Source organism: Podarcis bocagei (genome assembly GCF_964188305.1).
Source record: "Podarcis bocagei genome assembly, chromosome: 16".
In the NCBI taxonomy this organism is placed as follows: Eukaryota; Metazoa; Chordata; class Lepidosauria; order Squamata; family Lacertidae; genus Podarcis; species Podarcis bocagei.
In genome coordinates, this window is record NC_138142.1 from 34,773,330 (window position 1) to 34,797,886 (window position 24,557).

At 50.0% G+C, this 24,557-nt stretch overlaps 1 protein-coding gene across 4 annotated transcripts in view; it reads right to left on the bottom strand.

The window, feature by feature from the left end:
• Nucleotides 1–24,557, bottom strand: part of ADAM15 (ADAM metallopeptidase domain 15) — a 47,636-nt gene that overhangs the window by 20,177 nt on the left and 2,902 nt on the right. For all 4 annotated transcript variants that reach the window (XM_081173518.1, XM_081173517.1, XM_081173516.1 and 1 more), the window contains exons 2-16: nt 20,592–20,695; nt 19,872–19,954; nt 18,560–18,638; nt 16,944–17,020; nt 16,624–16,807; nt 15,766–15,831; nt 11,305–11,373; nt 10,340–10,509; nt 9,502–9,583; nt 7,443–7,597; nt 7,157–7,331; nt 6,122–6,214; nt 3,769–3,964; nt 2,451–2,559; nt 1,381–1,546 (exon numbers count right to left, since the gene is read on the bottom strand). In XM_081173518.1, the coding sequence (XP_081029644.1) occupies nt 1,381–1,546; nt 2,451–2,559; nt 3,769–3,964; nt 6,122–6,214; nt 7,157–7,331; nt 7,443–7,597; nt 9,502–9,583; nt 10,340–10,509; nt 11,305–11,373; nt 15,766–15,831; nt 16,624–16,807; nt 16,944–17,020; nt 18,560–18,638; nt 19,872–19,954; nt 20,592–20,695 (1,808 nt within the window). The remainder of the gene's footprint in view (nt 1–1,380; nt 1,547–2,450; nt 2,560–3,768; nt 3,965–6,121; nt 6,215–7,156; nt 7,332–7,442; nt 7,598–9,501; nt 9,584–10,339; nt 10,510–11,304; nt 11,374–15,765; nt 15,832–16,623; nt 16,808–16,943; nt 17,021–18,559; nt 18,639–19,871; nt 19,955–20,591; nt 20,696–24,557) is intronic.

Sequence of the window (24,557 nt, forward strand, 5' to 3'; positions counted from 1 at the left end):
GCAAGGAGACGCTGCGCGGGGCTAAAGGGGAAGGCAAAACAGCGAGCGGGATCCACTCCGCTCGCTGCCTTGCCTTCTTCCATAGCCAGGAAAGCCCTGCGCAGCGTCTCCCGGCAAGGAGACGCTGCGCGGGGCTAAAGGGGAAGGCAAAACAGCGAGCGGGATCCACCCCGCTCGCTGCCTTGCCTTCTTCCCTAGCCAGGAAAGCCCTGCGCAGCGTCTCCCGGCAAGGAGACGCTGCGCGGGGCTAAAGGGGAAGGCAAAACAGCGAGCGGGATCCACTCCGCTCGCTGCCTTGCCTTCTTCCATAGCCAGGAAAGCCCTGCGCAGCGTCTCCCGGCAAGGAGACGCTGCGCGGGGCTAAAGGGGAAGGCAAAACAGCGAGCGGGATCCACCCCGCTCGCTGCCTTGCCTTCTTCCCTAGCCAGGAAAGCCCTGCGCAGCGTCTCCCGGCAAGGAGACGCTGCGCGGGGCTAAAGGGGAAGGCAAAACAGCGAGCGGGATCCACTCCGCTCGCTGCCTTGCCTTCTTCCATAGCCAGGAAAGCCCTGCGCAGCGTCTCCCGGCAAGGAGATGCTGCGCGGGGCTAAAGGGGAAGGCAAAACAGCGAGCGGGATCCATCCCGCTCGCTGCCTTGCCTTCTTCCATAGCTGCGCGCAACCCCTCCGCAAGGAGAGGCTGCACGGGGCTATGGCTTCTTTAGCCCTGCGCAGCGTCTCCCGGCAAGGAGAGGCTGCATGGGGCTAAAGGGGAAGCCAAAACTTGGCTTGCTCCATAGCTGCGAGCAACCCCTCCGCTGCTCTCTGGGCCTGGGGGGGGGGGGAAAGATTTTTTTCTTGATTTCCCCCCCTAAAAACTGGGTGCGCCCTATGGTCCGGTGCGCCCTATGGTGCGAAAAATACGGTAAATAAATTCTTTATTTTCCTTGGCAGGTCTTTCCTATAATCCCTAACAAAAATGCTTCTGGGTTTTTTTTACAAATGTTAATTTAGACATTTTCTACTCATTATACATCATTTCCCAATTTTTTTAAATTTCTCTACAATCCCACCACGTATGGTAAAAAGTCCCTTCCTTTTCCTTTACACTTACAGCATACGTTTGACCCAGTTTTGTACATTCTTGCAATCTGTACTGGTGTCATATACCATCTATACCTAATTTTCATATACCCTACTTTTCTTTCAAAAAGAGAACAGTCTGTAAATTTTAAATCTATTCTCCACAATTTTTCCCAATCTTCAAATTGTATGTTATGTCCTATATGTCCTAGAAGTAACAAATTGACCATCTCAGAGGAGGATTGTGTTCCAAGCAGCAGCTCGCGGAGGGGGGGACCTAACAAGATTCACCCCCTGCGCCCGCACGATGCCCACTCACCTTGCCAGCCCCACATCCTGTGCCGGGCAACACCATGGCCAGATCCAGGATGTCATCAACAGGAGTCGGCGTGTGATGTGGGCATTCGGGAGCCCTGGTCGTTCTGTTCTGTTTTCTAGCATTGGTACTGCTAGGTTGGCACTGCAGCCGCCCACACAAGGCGTCCCTGCCAGAAAGGGATTGCAAGTCTTTGACACACTGGTTGCTCTTTACTCTCTCCATGTCAAGTTTCCAGCCCTCAGGTTTTTTCAAGGAAATGAAGCAAGACTTCTAGTGTCACCACGGTACAATAATATGGGGGCTTCGGCCATTGCAGGGAAAACAACTCCTATATCCCATGTGTTTCTATGGGTAAGGAAGACTCGGGACATTTCTACGCCATTCAGATGGGATTTCATTTCTTACCTATCAAACTCAGATGTAAGAAAACTCTCTCCCTTTCATGGAAAGCTTCCATAACATCTGTTGTTGCTTTTACAGTGGTACTTCGGGTTAAGAACTTAATCCGTTCTGGAGGTCCGTTCTTAACCTGAAACTGTTCTTAACCTGAGGTACCACTTTAGCTAATGGGGCCTCCCGCTGCCACCGCACCGCCGGAGCATGATTTCTGTTCTCATCCTGAAGCAAAGTTCTTAGCCTGAGGTAATATTTCTGGGTTAGAGGAGTCTGTAACCTGAAGCGCCTGTAACCCGAGGTACCACTGTATTTTTATTATCTCCTCTCTATTTGGAAAATACAACCTCTGTACTGCTCCCATGTTTGGTAACTTCAGTTCTGATTTTGTTTGTCTATACCTTTGAGCTTACATTATTACTACATTTTTTTAAAGAAGGGCTTTGGGTTTGACCTGCAGCATTTCCAGGTAGAACTAGGAAAGATAAACCTGCCTAAAACCAGGGAAGCTAGTCTTGTCTGCCTGTGCAAGGGGGGGTGAGCCTCAGGCCTGGGAGACAGAATCTGCCCCCCCCCCGACAGCTTGATCTGGTCCTTGGAACTCTTATCAGGCCACGCCCCTTCCAAACAGGCCACACCCCCTCACTGGCCCCCATCCTTACAGGGAAAGCACTCACTTCTCTGAACACGGCAAATAGGAACCATCAGCTTGCTGACCACAGTGCCCTTCCAGGTCCCCTCTGCCATTCAAAGAGGCCACACAGGCGTCCGAGACAGGGACCGAACCTGCCAGGGGAGAGAGAGACCGAGAGAGAGAGAGAGAGAGAGAGAGAGAGAGAGAGAGAGAGAGAGAGAGTGTGTCAGGACAGCCAACGACAGCAGCAGCATGCTGCCATTTTGATAGTCATGGCTTGAGAATAAATGGAAAAATTAACAGGCAAAAGAACCATATAAATCTTTGTCAGCAACTACGAGGGAACGTTCACTAAAAATTGTGTATGTGTGGTTATTTAACACTGAGGAACCTATCGTATAGCTAGATAGCTCAGCTGGTTGGAGCTTGGTGCTGGCAATGCCAAGGTTGCAGGTTCGATTCCCGTATGGGACACAGTCCTGCACTAGGCTGGGCTAGGTGATCCTCAGGGTGCCTTCCAAATCTATGATCCCGTGAGAATAATGAGGGAAGCGGAACAGAAGTGCGCAGAAGCAGTGTAAGACTGCTTGGGAAACATCCAGGAGAGGAGGAGACTTAGAAAGGGCAGAAGGCAAGGACCTTCTGGAAGAAGGTATAGGGTTATAAAGACCAGGACTAGCCGCCTGAGAAACAGTTTCTACGCAAATGCAATTCTGGTTCTAAACGCAGCATAAGGGGTCTCTATAGTATAGTGTATTTAAAAAGGGGGTTTTGAATGTTTTATGTAGTTTTGTAGTAGTTTTATGTAGTTTTGTAGTAGTTTTATGTAGTTTTGTAGTAGTTTTATGTAGTTTGTAGTAGTTTTATGTAGTTTTTCAATTTCACTGTTCTGCATGGGACAATGACAATAAAGATATCGTATATTGTATATCTTCAGTCCTGGCAACTGCTCCACAGGGGGGGCAAGGCCTACTGAGAAGGGTTGAAGAGTTGGACGTTTGTTTCCTTGGATAAACAGTTAACTTCACTGACCACGGGCTCTGCTTCTTTGTGCTGACCTGCATCTGACTCCAGCCCTGAAAAAAGGGAGAGAGCTGGTGTGCACGGATCCTGCCTGCAGTTTCCCCAGTTGATCACTGTGAGAACAGGATGCTGGCTATTAGATGGGTCATTGACCTCATCCAGGAGGCCCTTCTTAAGTTCTAAACTGTCCTGAATTATGGATTTTAAAGTGGTGTAAGCATGCTTTGAATGCATGGTGCGGATGAGGCCAAGAAGCAGACCAGGCCTTCTTGGGAGCTCACCCCAACCCATCCTTGAAAAAAACCTCCCCCTGCACAGAGCCCCAAACGCCAACTCACCAGGCCCCCAAAGTTCTTGGCACTGGCTCAAGTAATTGGGGCAGACCCCGCCATAGCAGACGGCCTTCTCGTCCCCACACGGCGTCCCATCTTGCTTGTGGACGTTGGCCCGGCAACGCGGGGAGGCACCGTCGCAGTATTCGGGGAGGTCGCATTCGTTCTGGGCTTCCCGGCAGAGAAATCCTGCGCTGCGGAGCTGTTGAAGGACGAATAATAATAATAATTTATTTTTATCCCGCCCTCCTCAGCTGAAGCCGGGCTCAGAGCGGCTAACACAGTAAAAATAATACAGTTTACATAAAATCGCAATCAATTAATTGAAATACAGTGGTACCTCGGGTTAAGTACTTAATTCGTTCCGGAGGTCCATTCTTAACCTGAAACTGTTCTTAACCTGAAGCACCACTTTAGCTAATGGAGCCTCCTTCTGCTGCCACGCCGCCGGAGCACGATTTCTGTTCTCATCCTGAAGCAAAGTTCTTAACCTGAAGCACTATTTCTGGGTTAGCGGAGTCTGTAACCTGAAGCGTCTGTAAGCTGAAGCATCTGTAACCCGAGGTACTACTGTATATTCTAAAATTCATTCTAAAATCAAATCAAAATCAAATTAATGGCAGCCATTAGGCTAAAGTTCTGTGAGAATTACCGAAGGAGGGGGTCAGACTGCACCTTGGCCAAAGGCCAGGTGGAACAGCTCTGTCTTGCAGGCCCTGTGGAAAGATGTCAAGTCCCGCAGGGCCCTAGTCTCTTGTGACAGAGCGTTCCACCAGATCGGGGCCACAGCTGAAAAAGCCCTAGCTCTGGTTGAGGCCAGCCTAACCTCCCTGTGGCCTGGGACCTCCAGGATGTTTTTGTTTGAAGACCGTAAGGTCCTCTGTGGGACATACCAGGAGAGGCGGCCCCATAGGTACGAGGGTCCTAGGCTGTATAGGCCAAAGACGGTAGGAAGAGGGACACAGGTGTTGGCAGAGCGTGCAAGGGAAGAGGGGGTTCACCACGCCTCTGGCCCCAGCTGTACCCAACATTTAAAGTGCTACAAATAGTCATGGTTTCCACCCAAAGAATTAGTTAGGGGGCTGAGAGGTGTCAGGAGACCCCCGTCATCCCTCTCCCAGAGCAATTTAACAATCAATCCCCCTTCACAGGGAACTCTGGGAATTGTAGCTCTGTGAGGAGAATCAGAGTTATGTGGTGAACTGCCCTGAGATCTGTGGATGAAGGGCAGTATACAATTAATTATTATTATTATTATTAGAATTTTATTTATTTATTAAAGTTCTTATGTTACATCGGTAAACGTTATCATAATACATCACAAGGCTTATTATACTATAATTTTCAACATGTATACAAAGTTTATATACTAAAAGAAAAAAAGGGGGGGAACAAGGGCAAAAAACTATTCCAAAATCATATATATACAAACACTTTGGACTTCCTGTCTATCCCGTTGTATATTCCTTTTTTCAAATGAATGTACTCTTATTATTGTATATTTCTTTACATTTATTATTATTATTATTATTATTATTATTATTATTATTATTATTAAGCTGGGAACACGAAAATGATATTTCTCATTGTAACTGATTTTAATACTTGCAAACTGCTTGGAAGCCTACTGCAACATTAAGCAGTATAATAAATTAGTGCAATAAATCAAGTTTTTGGCCATCAAGGAGGTGTCATAAATCATAAAAATGCCTATTAGGAGTTGTGTGCTGTAAACACACCCCTAAATTATTGTAGTTCATAAAAATTATTTGCCACAAAAAAGCAACTCAAACAACATACAACATCAATCAAATAATATTCACATCAAAACCGTCACACAAAAGAGAAAAATCTGGAGCACATTCACATTTTTAAAAGGCAGAGTTGGAACACCACAAAGAGGCTACTGAGAATTAAAAGCTGAAGGCCTGGCGGAAAATAAATGTTTTCGTCTGGGGTCTAAATGTATGTATTGATGGCACCAGGCAGGCCTCTCTGGGAAGAGAATTCTGCAAGCGAGGAGCCACCACTGAAAAGGCCCTGCTCTCGTGTTGCCACCCATGGGACCTCTCAGGGAGGGGGCACCCAGAGAAGGGCCTCAGATAACTATTGCAAGATCAGAGTTGGGGGCTCAAAAGGGGGCCTAAGAGAGACTTGGGGCCAACATGCCTTGTCAGTCACAGGCCAGCAGGTCTCCTGCACGGGTCAAATACATATACAAATCTTTAGGTGGAACATGCAAGCTTTCACTTAAAAGTCAAATTATCAGAGGGATTGTGTGAACGAGAACGCAACACCTCTTCGAGGCAGGGCTGAGAAACCACTGGCGGATGTTCCCTCCTCTGCTCCGACAACTTACCTTGCACTCGTGGCAACAGGCTCCCCCCGTGGCGCACTGGGCTCCGGGCATCAGCTTGCACGAGCTCGCATTGCAACATGGGTCTGTACACTCCTGAAAAAGGAGAAAGGCATAAGTTCAGTGAAAAACCCACTGGGCTGCCCCAGATCCTCGCTTAGGCTTCACGTGCACAACTATACCGGGCCGCAGTGAGCTGAGCAAAGCCAAAACAGGCTCTCAGCAAAACGTAGAGGATGCATCCTTCACACCAACTCCAGCTTTCTCCGTCAATTACACAGGAGAACTCTCTACTTCAAGGGGACCCTTTTCGGACTAGGCTTCTGTGCTGAAGCCTCTATATGGAGTCATACATGAGAGGACTTAACCTCAATGTGCCGTGCCTCGGAACACAACCCTCTCATAAATGGAGCGACCCAGTCAGATAGATGGGGTACAAAGAATAAAACTATTATTTATTTATTTATTTATTATTATTATTATTATTATTATTATTATTATTATTATTATTATTGTTATTGTTGTTATTATTATTATTATTGTTGTTGTTGTTGTTGTTGTTGTTGTTGTTGTTGTTGTTGTTGTTACTACACAGCAAGGGCATCTGGAAGCTGCATGGGGCAAAGGTGCTGACCTTTAAAGCCCTAAACAGCCTCGCCCCATATACCTGAAGGAGCGTCTCAAACCCCATCGTTCAGCCCAGACACTGAGGTCCAGCTCCGAGGGCCTTCTGGCGGTTCCCTCACTGTGAGAAGTTGCAGGGAACCAGGCGGAGGGCCTTCTCGGTAGTGGCGCCCTCCCTATGGAACGCCCTCCCATCAGATGTCAAGGAAATAAACAACTATCTGACGTTTAGAAGACATCTGAAGGCAGCCCTGTTTAGGGAAGTTTTTAATGTTTGATTATTTATTGCTTGATGATGATGGGAGACGCCCAGAGTGGCGGGGAAACCCAGCCAGATGGGCAGGGTATAAATAAAAAATAATAATAATAAAGAGGAGAGGAGGAGGAAGATGGGGAGAGAGGTGCCCTTCGTACCACCAGGAGGCCGCAATCGCACTCCTCCTTGTCCTCCACAAGGAAGTTCCCGCAGCGAGAATCCACCAGGCGCCCTGGATCCGGCACGTCGAGGAGGCACCACACCCGGTCGCTCTGCAGGATCTGCTGGAGTTTCCGGTGGCTGCAGCTGCTGAAGGTTAAACCGGGCATGATGCTGGCAGAGAAGAGGGAAACGGTCAGAGGTGGGGTGTCCTCAAACCCCCTGCATTTCAGCAGTCCACCCAGCCACCCGGGGGGGGGACCCCACATGAATGCAGAGGCTCACCCCGTCAGTGGCTCCATGATGCAGCTGCGACCAGGGGGAAAGTTAGGGCCAGAGCCGTCACAGCTGCAGCCAGCGCCATCGTGGTCAAGGCCCAGGTTGTGGCCTAGCTGGTGCGAAAGAGTCGAGGCGATCATCAAGGGGCTGACCGAGTGGTCCTGGAAGAGGAGAAAAGAAAGCTGGAGATTGCTCTGTGACTCCCTTTGGTTTGCATTTTTGAGCAAGCCAACTTAATTCACACTCCTCCTTTTGTTGTTGTTTAGTCATTTAGTCCTGTCCGACACTTCGTGACCTGAAGGTGCTGGAGGAGACTCTTGAGAGTCCCATGGACTGCAAGACGATCAAACCTATCCATTCTGAAGGAAATCAGCCCTGGGTGCTCACTGGAAGGACAGATCCTGAAGTTAAGGCTCCAATACTTTGGCCACCTCATGAGAAGAGAAGACTCTCTGGAAAAGACCCTGATGTTGGGAAAGATGGAGGGCACAAGGAGAAGGGGATGACAGAGGACGAGATGGTGGGACAGTGTTCTCGAAGCTACCAGCATGAGTTTGACCAAACTGCGGGAGGCAGTGGAAGACAGGAGTGCCTGGCGTGCTCTGGTCCAGGGGGTCACGAAGAGTCGGACACGACTAAACGACTAAACAACAACTCCTCCTTTATTCATTCATAAAAACACTTGCATATACAGTATACCGCTAACTCATAAAGAATAAAGATCCTTAGTTAAGGACCATAAAAAGCCCTGTGGGAAAGGAAATGCAAGGACAGAGATTCACCATCTCTTCAGGAATGTGTGGAGGTGGCAGTGATGGATAAAACGACAGACATAATCCAGAAAAAGAGAAAACACATGAGATGGGATATATAATCTATGGGGAGAGATGGAACTGTTTTGTGGTCTATTGGAAAGAGCGTTGTGTGGACAGACTAGAAAGAGATTTGTTCATCTCGCTTATGTACTTGTTTTTTCCCCCGCTCTCTCTTCCCTTTCTGTAGTTCAATGAACAAGTAAAAAAAAAATTAATGTGCAAACTACGGAAGTTTACCTTATATATGTAAAACGACATAAAAAGGATACAATAAAATAGATTCAGATAAATGTTGCGGAAAGGTGTCTTGTGAAACATAAGCTTGATGAAACAGAAAAGTTTTCAGCAGGCGTTTAAAAGCTGAATACCTCTTTATTTATATTTTTAAAATATATATACTTCATTTATTCTTTGTTTTTACTTTTATACTATTCTTCCCAGAATACTACTTCTGCTAAGCAGATCAGGACTGTGACCCTTTCTGTTTTGTTCCACTTCTCCATGATTCACCCCAAAACCCAAAAGCGTATCCATCCATCAATCAATTTATTACGGTCAATAGGCCAAAACAAACACACCATACGAAACAATCTTGGAGCAAAACAGATTGTAAAGTACTGCACAATGTAAGAACCATCATATACAGCTACAATAATTGCACATTAGTCCCTGAAAAAAGGTTCTTACACTTTCAGGCGGCGAGATGTTCTCTTGCTCCCAGTGTTACTGGCGGAAATTTAACCACTGCGAGTGATACTTTGGGGTTTTTCTTCCATTAATATCTAACATAAAACTGAACTGACATTCCCAGAAGTTTGGCCAGCAAAAGGCCAATAGTCTCCTGCCGAACTCCAGCATCGAAGTCACTTAAAAAGAAGGACAGCTGTCTATAGATCCCAGCTCCTGATTATTACAGACCATAATACCCTTAAGAAGGGCGCCAGCATCGCTGCCCCAAAGCACCAATTGGGCTGGAACAAAAAGCTCTGCAACATTTAACAAATGAACATAAAGATGCAAACTCTAGGTCAAACGTCTACACAAATGCAGAACCCCGATACTCCTGGTGGGTCCGTCTCCCCCCAAAATATCAGAAGCACAGCTCCACAGCAACTCCAGGCAAGGCTTTCAATGAGGCTGCCCTGGTTCCATGGAAGAGATAGTAATACAACAGGCACCCGCTTACCTGGGCTATCCAGAAACATGCCGCTACCCCGGCCTCTGAGAAAGCAAGGGGCACAAGTACTCACCATGCTGACCCCGCCGGAGCGATGGGAGCAAATCGAACCCTGCGTGGCCGTTCCTATTGAGCCCCCGGTGAATGGAGATCCCCTATGGGGCAGGGCAGGAGAAAGAAGTGCGAGAGAAGATCACCAAAACAGAGCGTAGCGGGGGTGGAGAAGAGATAAGGTTTTACACAAGACAGAGCCAAGTACACATAGGGAATCCTGCCACAGCTGAGCGGGCGGGCACGAAGCGGGCAGGCTTTGGGATAGCCCCGCCCACATATTTCCAGGCCCCGCCCACAGTCCTAGTAGCGTCAATCCCTGCCCATCAATAGTGCAGGCCCCGCCCACAGGCCTGGTTGGTGTCGATCCCTGCCCACCAAAAGTGCAGGCCCCGCCCACAGGCTTGGTTAGTGTCAATTCCTGCCCACCAAAAGTGCAGGCCCCACCCACAGCCCTGGTCGGTGTCAATCAATGCCCATCAAAAGTGCAGGCCCTGCCCACAGCCCTGGTTGGTGTCAATCCATGACCATCAAAAGTGCAGACACCCGCCCCACAGCCCTGATAAGTGTCAATCCCTGCCCATCAAAAGTGCACAGGCCCCGCCCACAGGCCTGGTTAGTGTCAATCCCTGCCCATCAAAAGTGCAGGCCAGACCCCCTAACTGGCCAAGCCCATAACCCAGGCCAAGCACCTGGCACTCCTCCTGGTCAGCCCCCCCTACACTCCCCCTCTAGGGATTCTCTGAAGCCCATCATCATCATCATCATCATCATCATCATCATCAAGAACAACTTTTATTTGTATCCTGCCCTCCCCGGCCGAGAGTGGGCTCAGGGCTGCTAACCCTCCGGCTCCTTACATGATAAGCTGGACGCTGTCGTGTGGGATCCGCGGAAGCAGCTCCTCCTGCCTCCACCGCAGGAGCCGCTCCAGAACCTCCCGGGGGGAACCGTCCACAGAAATGCGGTTCCCCTTGTTCCAGACTTCGAGGCCGACGAGAGCCACCCGCAGACCCACCGTCCGGTAAAACTGGGCAGAGGAGGGGAAGGAAATGGGAGAGAGCGGGTTTTTAAAAGAAGACAAAGGAAAGGAAAAGGTCAGCGGGCAAGAGAAAAAAAGGGGTGAGTGCTTTCACTCATTCATTCATTTAAATAATTATAAATTTTGCAAGGCGGTATACAGACTAAAAAGTACAAGATTGTCATAAAAGTGTCAAGCACATCAGTCAAGGCTGCTTGGCAAAGAATTGCACATTTGAAAGACCCTGTCTGAATAATCCAGGATGTTTCTTTTTTAGAAGATATCCAAATACCAAGCAGGGATTATTCCTGTCGAAACTCTAGGGGAAGGGAATCCCATAGGTCAGGACCCTGCCATACAAAAGGCTCTGCCCCTGGCAAAGTTCAGCTGGCCCTCAGGAGCGTCGGCCATCAAAGTGTCCCCTCAGAAGACCTCAGCCCAGAAGGCAGAGCTGAAGGAATCAGCAGCCCTTAAGGTTCTTGGGTCCTAAGCTGCAAATTTCCTGCCAAGCTCTCCCCAAAATTACTCCCCGTGCGAGGTAAACACTGAAGCATTTCGAGAAATGTCTTTTAAAAAGCAAAAGCAAAGACAGTTCCCCAATACATATGAAGCTGCCTGGCGTCAGGGGAAACCCAACACAGAATTGCCTAGCCAACCTCCCCAAACCTGAAAGAGGATTTGGACTACAACTCCCATAATCCATGACAATCAGCCATACTGGCTGATGGGAACTGGAGTCCAAGGATGTCGTCAAACTACAATTCCCACGTGCGCCACCCACATCCACCTAGGGCAGCCACTCACCCCATCCATGTGGCTCGCGATCTCTAGCATCCGTGTTTGCGTCCAGTTAAGGTCCGGGTTCAGCTCGAACTGAAAAGGAAACAGAAGCGGAGGTGGTGGGAAGGGACTTGAGACACTGGGGGCTGAGCTCAGCCCCCTGCATCTCTCTGTCCGGCCCTCGGAACTCTCCCCAGGCCACGCCCCTCCTCCTCCAGGCCACGCCCCTCCTCAAACACTTCTGCCTGGCAGCAATGTGCGCATGAACTCTGATCATGCCTCCTGCTTCTCTGGACAGAAGGTGGAAAGTGTGCAAGTACAAAGAAAAAGCTCAGATTTCTTGCACGACAAAGTTAAGGCCCTGCCCTGTACCACCTGTTTAAAGCCCAGGCGCCTGAACAGGTTTGGGTTCGCTATGGAATTCCTGTATTTATATACAGTGGTAACTTGGTTGTTCGGTGGCTTGGCTCCCGAACGCCGCAAACCTGGAAGTAAGTGTTCAGGTTTCCAAACATTTTTAGAAGCCAATCGTTCAACATGGCTTCCGCTTGAGTGCAGGAGGCTCCTGCAGCCAATCGGAAGCCACACCTTGATTTCTGAACGGCTCCAGAAGACAGATAGGGACACAGGTGGCGCTGTGGGTTAAACCACAGAGCCTAGGACTTGCCAATCAGAAGATCGGCGGTTCGAATCCCCGTGACGGGGTGAGCTCTCGTTGCTCGGTCCCTGCTCCTGCCAACCTAGCAGTTCAAAAGCACGTCAAAGTGCAAGTAAATAAATAGGTACCGCTCCGGCAGGAAGGTAAACGGCGTTTCCATGCACTGCTCTAGTTTGCCAGAAGCGGCTAAGTCATGCTGGTCACATGACCTGGAAGCTGTACGCCGGCTCCCTCGGCCAATAAAGCGAGATGAGCGCCGCAACCCCAGAGTCGGCCACAACTGGACCTAATGGTCGGGGGTCCCTTTACCTTAGAAGTGGAATAGACTCCTGGATAGGATTAAGTTCGAGAACTGAGGTACCAATGTATACATATACATATTTTAACTTTTTCAAACATTTTCACAATAACCTTCAAATCAAATGATTACATTCCTTTGTAAGTTGACTTTCTGACCCTTACCTCCACGGTGTTTTTACTTGAACCTTTTCTACTTTACTTTTTATCTCCATTGGAATTCCTGTATTTTTATTTATTTTCTAAGATTTACACACCGCTCGGTTTAAAAACAAAACAAAACAAACAATCTACAACACGGGTGTCAAACACAAGGCCCGCGGGCCAAATCCGGCCCGCCAGACCTCGTCATGTGGCCCGTGTAGCCGCCGCCGGCCTTCACCTTTATTCTCACGCGGCTGAAGGGGAAAGAAGGCGGCGGCTGAGGCGCTAGCGGGGATTGAGGGAAACTCTTGTCGTCGTCGTCCTCCTCCTCCTCAGCCATGGCGGAGAGAGGGGCGCACGGTGGCCAGTGGGGCTCGCTCACGCCTTCGCTGCACCAGCCGGCATCCAGCGCCTCAGCTTCTTCAGCTTCCCCGGCTGCACAGAGCCTTTCAGGGCAGCCTCCGCCGCCGCCGGCGGTGCTACAGCAGCAGCAGCTGGTGCCTCCTTCTCCTCCGGCGGTGGCGCCTTCGTTGTCTCAGCCGGCTGCTCTCGGCCCCGGAGGAGGCTCTCTGGCCCGGGGGGGGGGGGCGGCTCGGGAGCTCTTGGGTCAGGCGCGGCGGCGACGGCAGCGACGGCAGGGGGGTGCCCGGTCCAGATGAACCTTTACGCCACCTGGGAGGTGGACCGGAGCTCGCCCAGCTGTGTGCCCAGGTGAGGAAGTGGGGGTGGGGGTGGGGAGGGGAGGAGAGAGACTCTTTCCTTCCTTTTACATTCTTTGGTACCGCCACCGTACAGATTTTATGAATTCAGTGGCATAGAAATGTGCATTTAATCAACCGATTCCCTGAGGGGTAAGTAGTAGCCGTGTCGCAGCAGCAGCAACACACACACAAGAGGAGGAAGAGGAGTCGTCTTTGTGGGCAAGCTGATGTTTAAGTAGGAGTGGGAAATCGAGGGAGGTTGTACATAGTGAAAGGACGCTTGTTCCTCTCAATGGGGGGCAGCTGCACCTAAAAGTTTTCTTACATGAGTGTATGTTGGGATCCTCAACCTTTGCGGAGAACTAATACCCCCTTCCATCTATGCCTGCATGCCTTCAAAGAGAATGAGTTATATTTTAGCTACCATCTTCCTCCTTGTGTATAAAGGGGGTGTCATCCGGCCCTTTGAGGGTGACCAAACTGCTGATGCGGCCCCCGATGAATTTGAGTTTGACACCCCTGATCTACAACAACCCACCTCAAAGCGGTTTACGGAGAATATAAAACGAAGGAATTATCAGCATAAATGGTTAAAAACGACGATTTGAAGCACAGAAATAAAGCCCGCAATAAACAGACTAAAACATACATTAAAAAAAAACTCTAGGTGTTTGGGGAGGCATGTCTAAGCAGAAATGTTTTTAGCAGGCGCTGAGAAGAGTCCAGCGACAGCGTCTGCCTGATGTCAAATGGCAGGGAGTTCCAAAGTTGCTGGTGCTGCCGCAGGAAAAGATCAATTTCTTATGAATATGGAACGGGCATTATGTGGCACTTGTAGCCGTGCCAGTTACACAGCTTGGTCAAGGGGCACGTCTGGGGCAACACAATCTCACAGGTAAACTGGCCCCAGTTGTTAAGGGCTTTATAGCTTGAACTTGAGCTGGTAGCAAATCGACAACCAGTCCAGTTCTCTGAAGACATGTGTTCTATATGGTGACAAGCAGTGGCGTAGCAGGGGGGGTGCCAGGGGTGCCGGCCGCACCGGGCACAACATCTGGGGGGGGCGCGAGTCCAGAGGGAAGGAACAAGTTCCTTCCTCCGCCGGGCTCCCCGCCGCCACCGCCAGCCTTGTGCCCTAGCGCGCGCGCGCCCCCCGCCGCCGCTGCGCTCCACTCACTGCTCGCAGGAGGAGCAGCCGCTGCAGCAGCGCTGACGCCGCCACCGACGCCTGGCCGGGCACGGGCAGCCTCCGCACCCCGCCGCCGCCGCCATCCCCTCGGCCCAGCCACAGGCGGCGGCTGCTTCTGCCGACTGGGAGGGAGGAGAGCTCCGAGGGGCCTCGCCGCATCCTGCGCTCCCCAAAACCCTCCGAGAGGAAGCCGGCGGGCGGGCGAGGGTCTCCCGGCAGAAGGGGGCGCCGCTGGCTCCGGCTCTCAGCGCAAGTCTCAGCTGCGGGGGGGGGGGCGAGGACGGAGCACGGCTAGAAGCCCCCGGACCCGGCCGGGAGGAGGAGAGGCGCTCGCCAAGCCCGGATCTCGAGCTCCACCTACAGCCCAAGGAGAGGAGGGGGTGGGGAGGCGCCCGAGGGGAGGGGGCTTCGGCTGCCTCGGCCCGCGGGGGCTCCGCAAATAATAAATTTAATAAATTCCTGCTGAGCCTTTGGGGGGGTCCTTGGCTCCTTTGCTCGCCCCCAGCCCCAGTGGCGTAGCGTGGGGGGTGCAGGGGGGCCAGGCGCAACATCGGGGGGGCGCGCTCGCACTCGAGTGCTAAAATCCACGGGTTAGGGGGCGCAAATTACTTGCCTTGCCCCGGGTGCTGACAACCCACGCTACGCCACTGGTGACAAGGCCTCACTCCTGCATTTGTGCAGATTCCTCCCTTCAGGGGCTACTTGTGGATGAACAGATTGTGTTCCAAGGCTTTACTTTCTTCCTGCTTCTCCTCCATGTTAGCATGGAGTTAGCATGCGTTTGTGTCAACTCCTTAGCTCCATTCTAGCCACATGTAAAAAACTATACAGTACAGTCATACCTTGGTTTTCGAACAGCTTAGTTCTCGGACATTTTGGCTCCTGAACATCGCAAACCCGGAAGTGATCGTTCCAGTTTGCGAACTATTTTTGGAAGCCAAACATCCGATGGAGCTTCCGCTGCTTCCGATTGGTTGCAGGAGCTTCCTGCAGCCAATCAGAAGCCGCGCTTTGGTTTCTGAACATTTTGGAAGTCAAACGGACTTCTGGAACTGATTCTGTTCAACTTCCAAGGTCTGACTATACTTAGAGCAGCTCTGTATGCCACGACTTAAAGACCTAAAGATTTCTTTACCCTTTCAACCAGTCATCTTACCAGACTTACTCCTTTCTGCGTACCGCGGCTGCAATAGATTTACCAAACGGCAACAGATTTAACCTTCGGAAACATTCAGTGCAGATTTCCCCGGGGATTTGGTTTCCGATGGGGACGGTGAGGGAACGAGGAGAAACAGGGAAACCTCTCCTCGTTGAGATCTGGCAACTTGAGGAACCGGCCCATTGGGAAATGTCCCCCACTGGGTAAAACTGTACATTTGCGGTGCATTTTAGAAGAGACGGCAACTTTATTTCTGGGAAGCTACGAGGAATGTGTTTGCGTTTGTGTTAAGGGCTTTGCCATGGGGGCCTGGGGGGCAGTACAAGCATCATCTCACCTCTGCCTGGTCGGCCACCATCACTAGCTCCACGAATCCACGTTCAGGCTCCGCCTCGCGCTTTGCCTGGGAGACGGGGCGAAAAACACTGTTAAGCACCGGGATTGCTACTGCCAGTCAGAATAAGCAGCACAGGACCAGCTGGGCCGATGCTCTGGCCCAGATGTTCAAAAGGCTTTCTGGAAGACGATATATAATGAATTGAAAAAGGTATTTAAATATACCTTCTTGAAGAAACCAGAGGCCTTTCTCCTAGGCATAGTCGGCCAATTGGTGCCAAAGAAGGACAGAACTTTTTTTATGTATGCCACAACAGCAGCAAGAATACTCATTGCAAAGTATTGGAAGACACAAGATTTACCCACACTGGAAGAATGGCAGATGAAGGTGATGGACTACATGGAACTGGTGGAAATGACTGGCAGAATCCGAGACCAGGGAGAAGAGTTGGTGGAAGAAGATTGGAAGAAATTTAAAGACTATCTACAGAAATATTGTAAAATTAATGAATGTTAGAATGATGTTGGATAGAAATTAAGTGGTTTTCAGCTGTAATATTATAAGGGAATATGAAAAATGGATTATTAATAGGCAAAAATTTAACGTTACGATAGCTTAAGATTAAAGACTAGGATAAACGAAGAGGGTAAGGATTTGCTGAACCAACAAACTGAACTGGAATACAAAAAAGGGAGGCGTGAGGAGGTCCGGGAAATAAGCTAATGAAAAATAAGTAATGGAAAGAATGAGTTGTTTTTAACCATTTTTATTTTGCATTTTCTTACTTTTTTATTTTTATTTTGTAATACTTTGAAAATCATAATAAATATCTTATTAAAAACTAAAAGCAAAACACACCCTTTGTATCCAGCTGCGCTCGGGCTGTGGCCGCGGGCGGAACTGTCCCCGGGACAGAGAGACCAGCATGCATTCCCCCGTCTCTTGCCTGACGGACTCAAGTCTGTAGGCCCTCGTACCCTGATCCTCTTCTGCTCTGGACTCCAGGCTGTAGCTCCTGTCGCTGGACACAACCAGCAGACCACTGGCAGGGCGGAAAGAAAAAAACAGTCAACCACATTTTTGCCCACGGAAAACCGCAAGAGTGAAAGGAATCTGCTCAGGGGTGATCCCTCCGGCCTCCCACAGAGCTTCGCCTCGTCCAGCATCTCCTCTCATACCTTAGCCCAGAGCAAACGCAGACATTGGCCCAGGAGTCTAAGTAGCCCTGGATCTTGCCTCGATAGCAGCAATTACCCTGGAAGACAGAGAAAGCAGGGAGAATAAGCCCAGCCTCCCAGGTTTGGCGTTATAGCCCTGCCCCATGCTTTTCCCGCGGGAGATTTGCCCCATTCCCTTGACCACTGGGGCCACATGACCAGGGATAGCTCAGTCGGCAGAGCAAGAGATTCTTTATCTCAGTGCCGTGGGTTCAAGCCCCGCGTCAAGTAAAGGACTCCTGCACTGCCGGGAGTTAGACCCAATGACCTGTGTGGTCCTTCCAAGTCTATAAACATCTACGCCATACATTGAAAAGCACCGTGATGCCGTTCTATGGCTTCCCCCAAAGAATTCTGGGAGCTGTAGTTTGCTAAGGGTGCCGAGCGTTGTCAGGTGGCCTCCCTACTCCCCTGAAAGAGCTGCAATTCCCGGAGTGGTTCAACAACCATTCCCTCTTCTTCATAGGAAACTCTGGGAACTGTAGTTGACTGTAAGGGAATCAGGGGTCTCCTAACAATTCTCAGTGCCCTTCACAAACTACAGCTCCCAGAATTCTTTGGGGGAAGCATGGCAGCTTAAAGTGCTTTAAATATATCCCTTAACTTAACCCTTCCCAGCTCCACAGCTGAAATACTTTATTGTCACTTGTACAACTTGTATACAGTGAGATTACACGAGCACCCCCCACTCAGCTCTCTTAGTCTTAATTCCCCTCGTTTACTGACGCACACCCACCAAACCCAAAAGTCAGTTCCCCTGTTGTTATCTTTTCATTCAGCAGCCTAACAGCCCACGGACAGAAGCTGTTCTTTACCCTGTTGGTGCGACTAATCAGGCTTCTATATCTTCTGCCTGAGGGCAAGAGATCAAGAAAGTGCCGGCCAGGGTGTGAATCACCCCTGAGAATTTTCCTCACTCTCCTGAGGCAACGTTCTTCCGCTATTTCATCCAGCGGATTCACGGGACAGCCCATAATATCTTGTGCTGTATTCACCACCCTCTGTAGGCACCTCCTATCAGATGATGTCAAACCAGCGTACCACACCGTGATGCAGTATGAAAGGACACTTTCTATTGTTGACTGGTAGGAGATCATCAAATGTTGATTGACATCGTTCTTCCGCAAGACTCTGAGGAGACGGAGTCTCTGTTGGGCTTTCTTAACCACCTGGGTTGCATTTATTTTCCAAGTAAGGTCTTTAAGCTTTTTGAGAATACAACAACCAGAACGGTACACAGTGTGGTTGGACTATGAAAGGCCTGAGGCAGCTGCCTTTTCCCAATGTGAAATCCACCATTTCCAGAGTTTCCGCCCACAGGCTGGACCTTTTTCCCATGAACCCTCTGCTGCTGTGACCCCAATCTCTCTTTCCTGGCCAATTGCTGCCTGCTCAGATCCCAGCCTGCTTCTCCAGCCCTGGAGCTGGCACCTCTGCTGAAACTCTGCATCGTGGCAGAGTCCCAGCTGGCAGAGGAGGTGGGCCCAGGAATAAACGTTCCCCAGGCCCCGGGTCTCGGCGGGGATGGGTGCCAGCAGAGGAATGGGCTGTGCAGAGCCAGAAAAACAGATGCCCACCTCTGTGCTCGTTGGATGCGTCGCCCTCTCCCCGTTGGAAAGGTAATAGACGAGTCCTTGGGTGCCTGCCAGCAGCTCCCTACGATGGAAGACATACAAATCAGCAGGGACAGACCGTGGTTTGGAGGACGCAAGAAGGTTGCAGGGAAAAGATGGCAGCAAAGCTCCTTTTTAAAATTCGCCCCTTGAATCAGAACCACGAGGACTCGAAGCTTAATTGATTTTTAGGCGAGGGACCCTAGCAGAGAACGTGCCTTGCCTGCAGAAGGTCTCGGATTCAACCCCCAAAAGCATCTTCAGACAGAGCTGGGAATATCCCTTTCTCTGAAACCCTGGAGCCCCACAGGCAGATCAGACTGAGCTTAGATGGCCCTTCGGCCTGATCCTGCAGGGATCTTGTGTTACTGCGGCTCTCAAACTCTTTTCTCTAGGGCACACTTTCAGAATAAACATTTGCTCATGCCACATTGAATTTTTCAATGGTAAGAAATGCAATGGAAAACAAAAAGATCGCAACTGGGATTGTCCTCAACGTTGCTTGATACTCTTTGCTCTCAGTTTGAGAAGATATCTAGCCATATTCTGCAAATAAATATATTTTTTGATACTATACAGGCAACGGCCGTTTTGCACGGGGGTTACATTCCTGACTCTTGCATGTGTCGATGAAGCATACAAAAGCCCGTCCTTCTCCTGCCCAAGCCCCTTTTTCCTGCCACTTCTGGGTTTGTTGTGATGTGTGGATGTGCTGTCACACACATATTGGACCAGCAAAAACAGCCGTCGCCTGTACTACACTGAAATGTTTAAACGTTTCTCTGATTCTCCTCGCATCTCCCTGCCTCACTTGCCATCCTCTGCGTGACACCCTTGGAGAACCACTGAATTACACTAAGATTCGGGGAGGGGGTGAGGATAAAATGGTGGACATGGCCCCCTGCTTTATTTCCTGTGGGTTGTTTTAATAATGTGATGGTGGCTGCGGAGTATCGAAGCAGGAGCCAAAATACAGTGGTACCTCTGGTTACGTACTTAATTTGTTCCAGAGGTCCATTCTTAACCTGAAACTGTTCTTAACCTGAAGCACCACTTTAGCTAATGGGGCCTCCTGCTGCCGCGTGCCGCCACAGCACGATTTCTGTTCTTATCCTGAAGCAAAGTTCTGAACCCAAGGTACTATTTCTGGGTTAGCGGAGTCTGTAACCTGAAGCGTATGTAACCCGAGGTACCACTGTAATTCCAGGGGCAAAGCTAGAGATTTCTGGTTAGAAGGCGCTCGCCACTTCTGCCCATGATGCAAACCCAAACTCACTGATTCTGTACCAAGTCCAGGAGGAGGCGATCTCCCTCGACCTCCAGCACAACCCTCAGCCGAGCCGGGAAGCCCTGAGACCCCTGAAAAGGAGAGAGGTGATGGTTGGCAGAAGGCGACAGAGAACCCATCATGTTTTCTTTGTGGACAGATCCCACCTGCCCCTGCTTAGTGAGAAGGGGTATCGCTGTGAGCCAGAGCAAGTGGCTGAGACCACCCTCTCGGGCCAGATCTCTGCAAGCTAAACTCTTTCCAAAAGTGCCCCCTTCACCAAGGCCAAACCTAGGGCAGGGGAAAAAAGCTTCCTTCGTCCCCTTGATGGCAGGAAGCACCTCGCCCAGCTTAGCTCATTGTCCTCCTGCAGGCGTGAAGGGGAGCGGGGGTTGTGTGTGACCGAGCATGTTGCACAGGGGTGTCTGCTTCTCTCCCCCCACCCCGGCCATCCCCACCCAGCGTTTCCTGCCCAGGAGTAATGCCCGGAAATGCTTGAAGGCTCCCAGCATCCGTGGGTCAGGCATAGGACTGGGAGGGCAGGCTGAAGGCTTGGGGAGAGGGGGAGGCGAGTGGCACCGGTTGCAGAGCGCTATGAGCTCATTTGGCCAGCTCAGCTCGAGGTCACGGCGTCACCGCAGCTGCTCCACTGCCCCCTTTCCGACCGCCTCCAGCTTTCTCCCGGTTAACAGATCTCTCTCCAGCTGGAAAGCCAGCAGGGAAACTCACCAACGCCGCTTCCTTCAGGCTGACGGGCTGCCCGCCCCGCAGGATCGTTGGTGAGATGGGCCACGAACAAGTCCTGTCATCCCATGGCCGCTGGGTCCCGACATCTGAAATTGGAAATGGGCAAGGGGTTACTCTCAGTTTCGTGTTTTCCTGCAATCTTAGATTTGGCTCACCGCTCCAATCTACAATTAGTTTTTTTTCAAGCCCTCGTGAAAATTCACCAGCTTTTCAGCATCAATTTCTCCCCACACACCCCCACAAGGTTTTATTTCACTATATAACACATATAAAACCACAGGGATTTAACAACAGGTGAAAAACGAAACTACAAAATAGGCACATAGAATGAATCCAATAGCACATGGGTTAAAGCAACAATCAAGAGGATCAGCGTTATCAGATTATAAAGTCCAGTTCCAGATTTGTCAGGCTTGAAAATTATGGTTCCGCTGCATACATGATAAAAGGGTGCCGTATCACATTAAAAGTGTCTGGAGGTTCTCATTCTTGTTGATTTTAGTGCTAATTTCTCATACCCGTTTTTTGGTATGCAATTTCAACTATTATTTTTGCAAAATAACCTTTTCCTAGACACAGTGCACTGCTGCATGGCTTTTTGACTAATGCATGCATTTTGACGCACACAGTGTCCTGGTATATGTATTTGAAGACCCCTCACTCAGCTGGAGGACGGAACTGCAAAATTTGGAGAACTGCACATTTCAAAGGAGGGCGTTCTGGTTTGCAGATTGTTCCGGGAAGTGCAGATATAACAAGTTCCCCTTTAAATGCAAACGGAAACAGATTTCTTCTCCAGCGCAACACGGAATGCCAAAAAAACAAAGCATTCGCCGCCTCCCTTCCCTCTCTGCTCCATCCACTTGAAAGCCCTTTCCCCCCACCAGCTTTTATGCCCAGCCATGTATTAAATCGGTATATTGGAAAGTCTGGATTCCCCATGGAGAAAGCTTGCGATGCCGTCACCTCAATGAATAATGCAAATGGACACTGTTATAAACAGTTGCAAGGCCTAATTGGTTCAGCTTCTGAAAGGCATGGAAACAGTCGTGGACAGAACCTCGGCCCTCCAGATATTGCTGGGCTCCTCAACTCCCACCATCTCTAACCACTAGTCATACTGGCTGGGAGGCTGATGGGAGGCCGAGGCCTATACATCACCTTGAGTGCTGGCGGTCTGACCTTTGGAGGGGGCCGCAGGTCCTCTAGAATGATCTGCCCTACCTTTTGAGTCCCTCTCCAGACTTATGGACTAGAAACCTGTGTGGTGTTGTGCACAGGTTTTTTAGTATTATTATTATTATTATTCTTTTGCACGAGCAGAATTCAGCCTTAGAACTGAAATACAAGCAAGACTATGCCACAATACACTTCTCCCCCCCCCCCTCCTTCCAAGGAACTAAAGAAAGGACTTACTTCACTCGACACAGTGCATTGAGATGTGCAGCAAATGAGCCTTTGCTCAAACAGGCTTAAGGGCTTAAATGGTGCTGGAAAGGGGAGGGTGGTGAGCTAAAAGCAGGGAGTGGGGGGGTGCAGAAAAGGTGACTAATATTACAAGCCCATGCATGTTTATTCAGAACCATCCCCTGCCTCTGTTCGATGGGGCTCAGTTCCTGGTAAAGGTGTATCTGGTTGCTATTTGACCTGACATGTACGTCCACAGATAAAGGGAAACGTCTTTCTAAATCAATCTTTGGTCCATCGACATCAGGATTGATCACACTGGCCTGCAGCAGCATTTCGGAAATTTGGGTGGACTAAGCTCCTTCCTACCATCTATGAAGCTGCCTTATGCAGATTCAGCCCATCAAGTGCAGTGTTGTCTACACTGGCTGGCAGCAGCTCTCTGGGATTTCAGACAAGAGTCGCTTCCAGATCCCGGGAGCTGAACCCTATAATTCTTGCACGCACTCTGCCACCGAGTTCTGGGCCTCCCCCTAGAAACAGCAAAAGACCCCAGCCCCCATCATTCAAAACATATGGCTGATTGCAGAAGGCGGCTTCCAAGGTTCCTGTTCCAGAGTCAGAACGTTGGTCCTTCTAGCCGAGTATTGCATGCACGGGCTGGCAGCAGCTCAACTGGGATTTCAGACAAGCGCCTCATCCCACAGAACCTGGTATTTTCTGCATGCAAAGCAAGCACTCCACCAATGATATACTGCCTGTTTGCTACACCATTTAAGAAGTGTGAAGACCGTCTGAGTAAAGGTTCATAAAATAGTTCAGCTGGTGAGAGCATAGCGCTGACAACGCCAAGGCTGCAGGTTCGATCCTGGTAAGGGACAGCTGCAAATTCCTGCACTGCAGGGGGGTTGGACTAGATGACCCTCAGGGTTCCCTTCCAACCCTACGGTTCCGTGAAAAGCATATCAGAAGGGCCCAGCTGGATCAGGCTAAAGGCCCACATCCTGTTCTCACAGGGCCTGCTAGCCAGATGGAAGCCCGTATTCCTCTGCTCACTTTGACATCTGGCCCTGCCCACCCCTGGCATCTGGCCCCCAGAAGGTTGCTTGGAAGACAATGCAGCCCAGGAGCTCAAGAAGGGCAAAGCCAAAATCCATTGTGGAGGTACCAGTTTAAAAATGTAGCAGAAACCACATGGATTTCTGTGCAGCACTTAGGATAAGTTGAAAGCCAGAGTGAGGATCCTCTTGGAAGATTGCATCCGATTGAGGAGAGCACAGTAACGTAAACGGAGCATTGTTATTGGAGAGGCACTAGAAGCTGAGTGTGCTGACACACAATGCCCCCTCCCATCACTTCCAGGGGGTTGAGTAGATTTTAAGGAGTACAGTAAAAACCTCTACCAGCTCCCCCTGATTTCTTAGCTGCCCAAACCATAGGTGTTGGTTGGACTCCAACTCCCATCAGCCAGTGCAGCCAACGGTCAGGGATGATGGGAGTTGCAGTCCAACACCTTTAAGAGGGTCTCTGGTTCCCTGCCTTTGTCCTTCACACGTCCCAACCAATTGGGGATCACAGGTTAACTGCACTTAACAGAGGTGTGAAGCAGGGATGGGGAACCCACAGCCTTCCTGACGTTGCTGGACTCCGACTCCCATCAGCCCCAGCCAGCAATGGCCCACGAGTCAGGGAAGATGGGAGGTGGAGTTCAGCACCATCTGGAAGACCGCAGTTTCTCCAGCTCTGCTTTTTACGATCCTAGGAAGCTGACTTAATCCAGATCAGTCTCAGAATTGCTTATCCTGGCTTGGTAGCAGCTCTCTCACACAGGAAAGGGCCGTGCTACTGCCTTCGTTCTTGGAGTTTTCCAGAGGAATCTGACTGGCCACTTTTGGGAGAACAGAAAGATAATGGTCTAGAGATGGGAGTTTTGCTCTGATCCCACAAAATCCCCTTTATATCCCTAGGCATAAATTCTGAAAAGCAGCCTTTAACCTCCCTTCATCCTAAACTTCTCGATCCCCCACTGTTTTGGAAGCGGAGGACCAGGGTTGCCAACTCTCAAACAGGTAACTATAACGAGGATAGCAGATAACGGAGCCTCCAGGTTTAGAGGCAGTCTACCTGCCAACAGAGCAGCCACACCCAACCTTGGTCCCCAGATGTTGCTGGGACTACAACCCCATCATTCCCAGCCATCGTTGCCCACAGTCAGAGGATGGGAGTTGCAGTCCCAACCGTGTCTGAAGAAACCAAGGACGGGCTAGAGAGATTAATGATGGGGAGAGGGCTCTTGGCTTCATAAACCTGTTGGAAAACAAACTCATGGATGTTTGGTCTAGCGTTGCCAACTTCTGCAGCTGCGCCTTTAACAGCAATTTGACCTGCAGCAGTGAGCAGGTGATCGTATTACTTTCCATGTCATGGAAAGTACACCTGCCGATTTCATCTCAAACCACTGTTAAAAAATGGAGGTAAAGGTAAAGGGACCCCTGACCATTAGGTCCAGTCGTGACCAACTCTGGGGTTGCGGTGCTCATC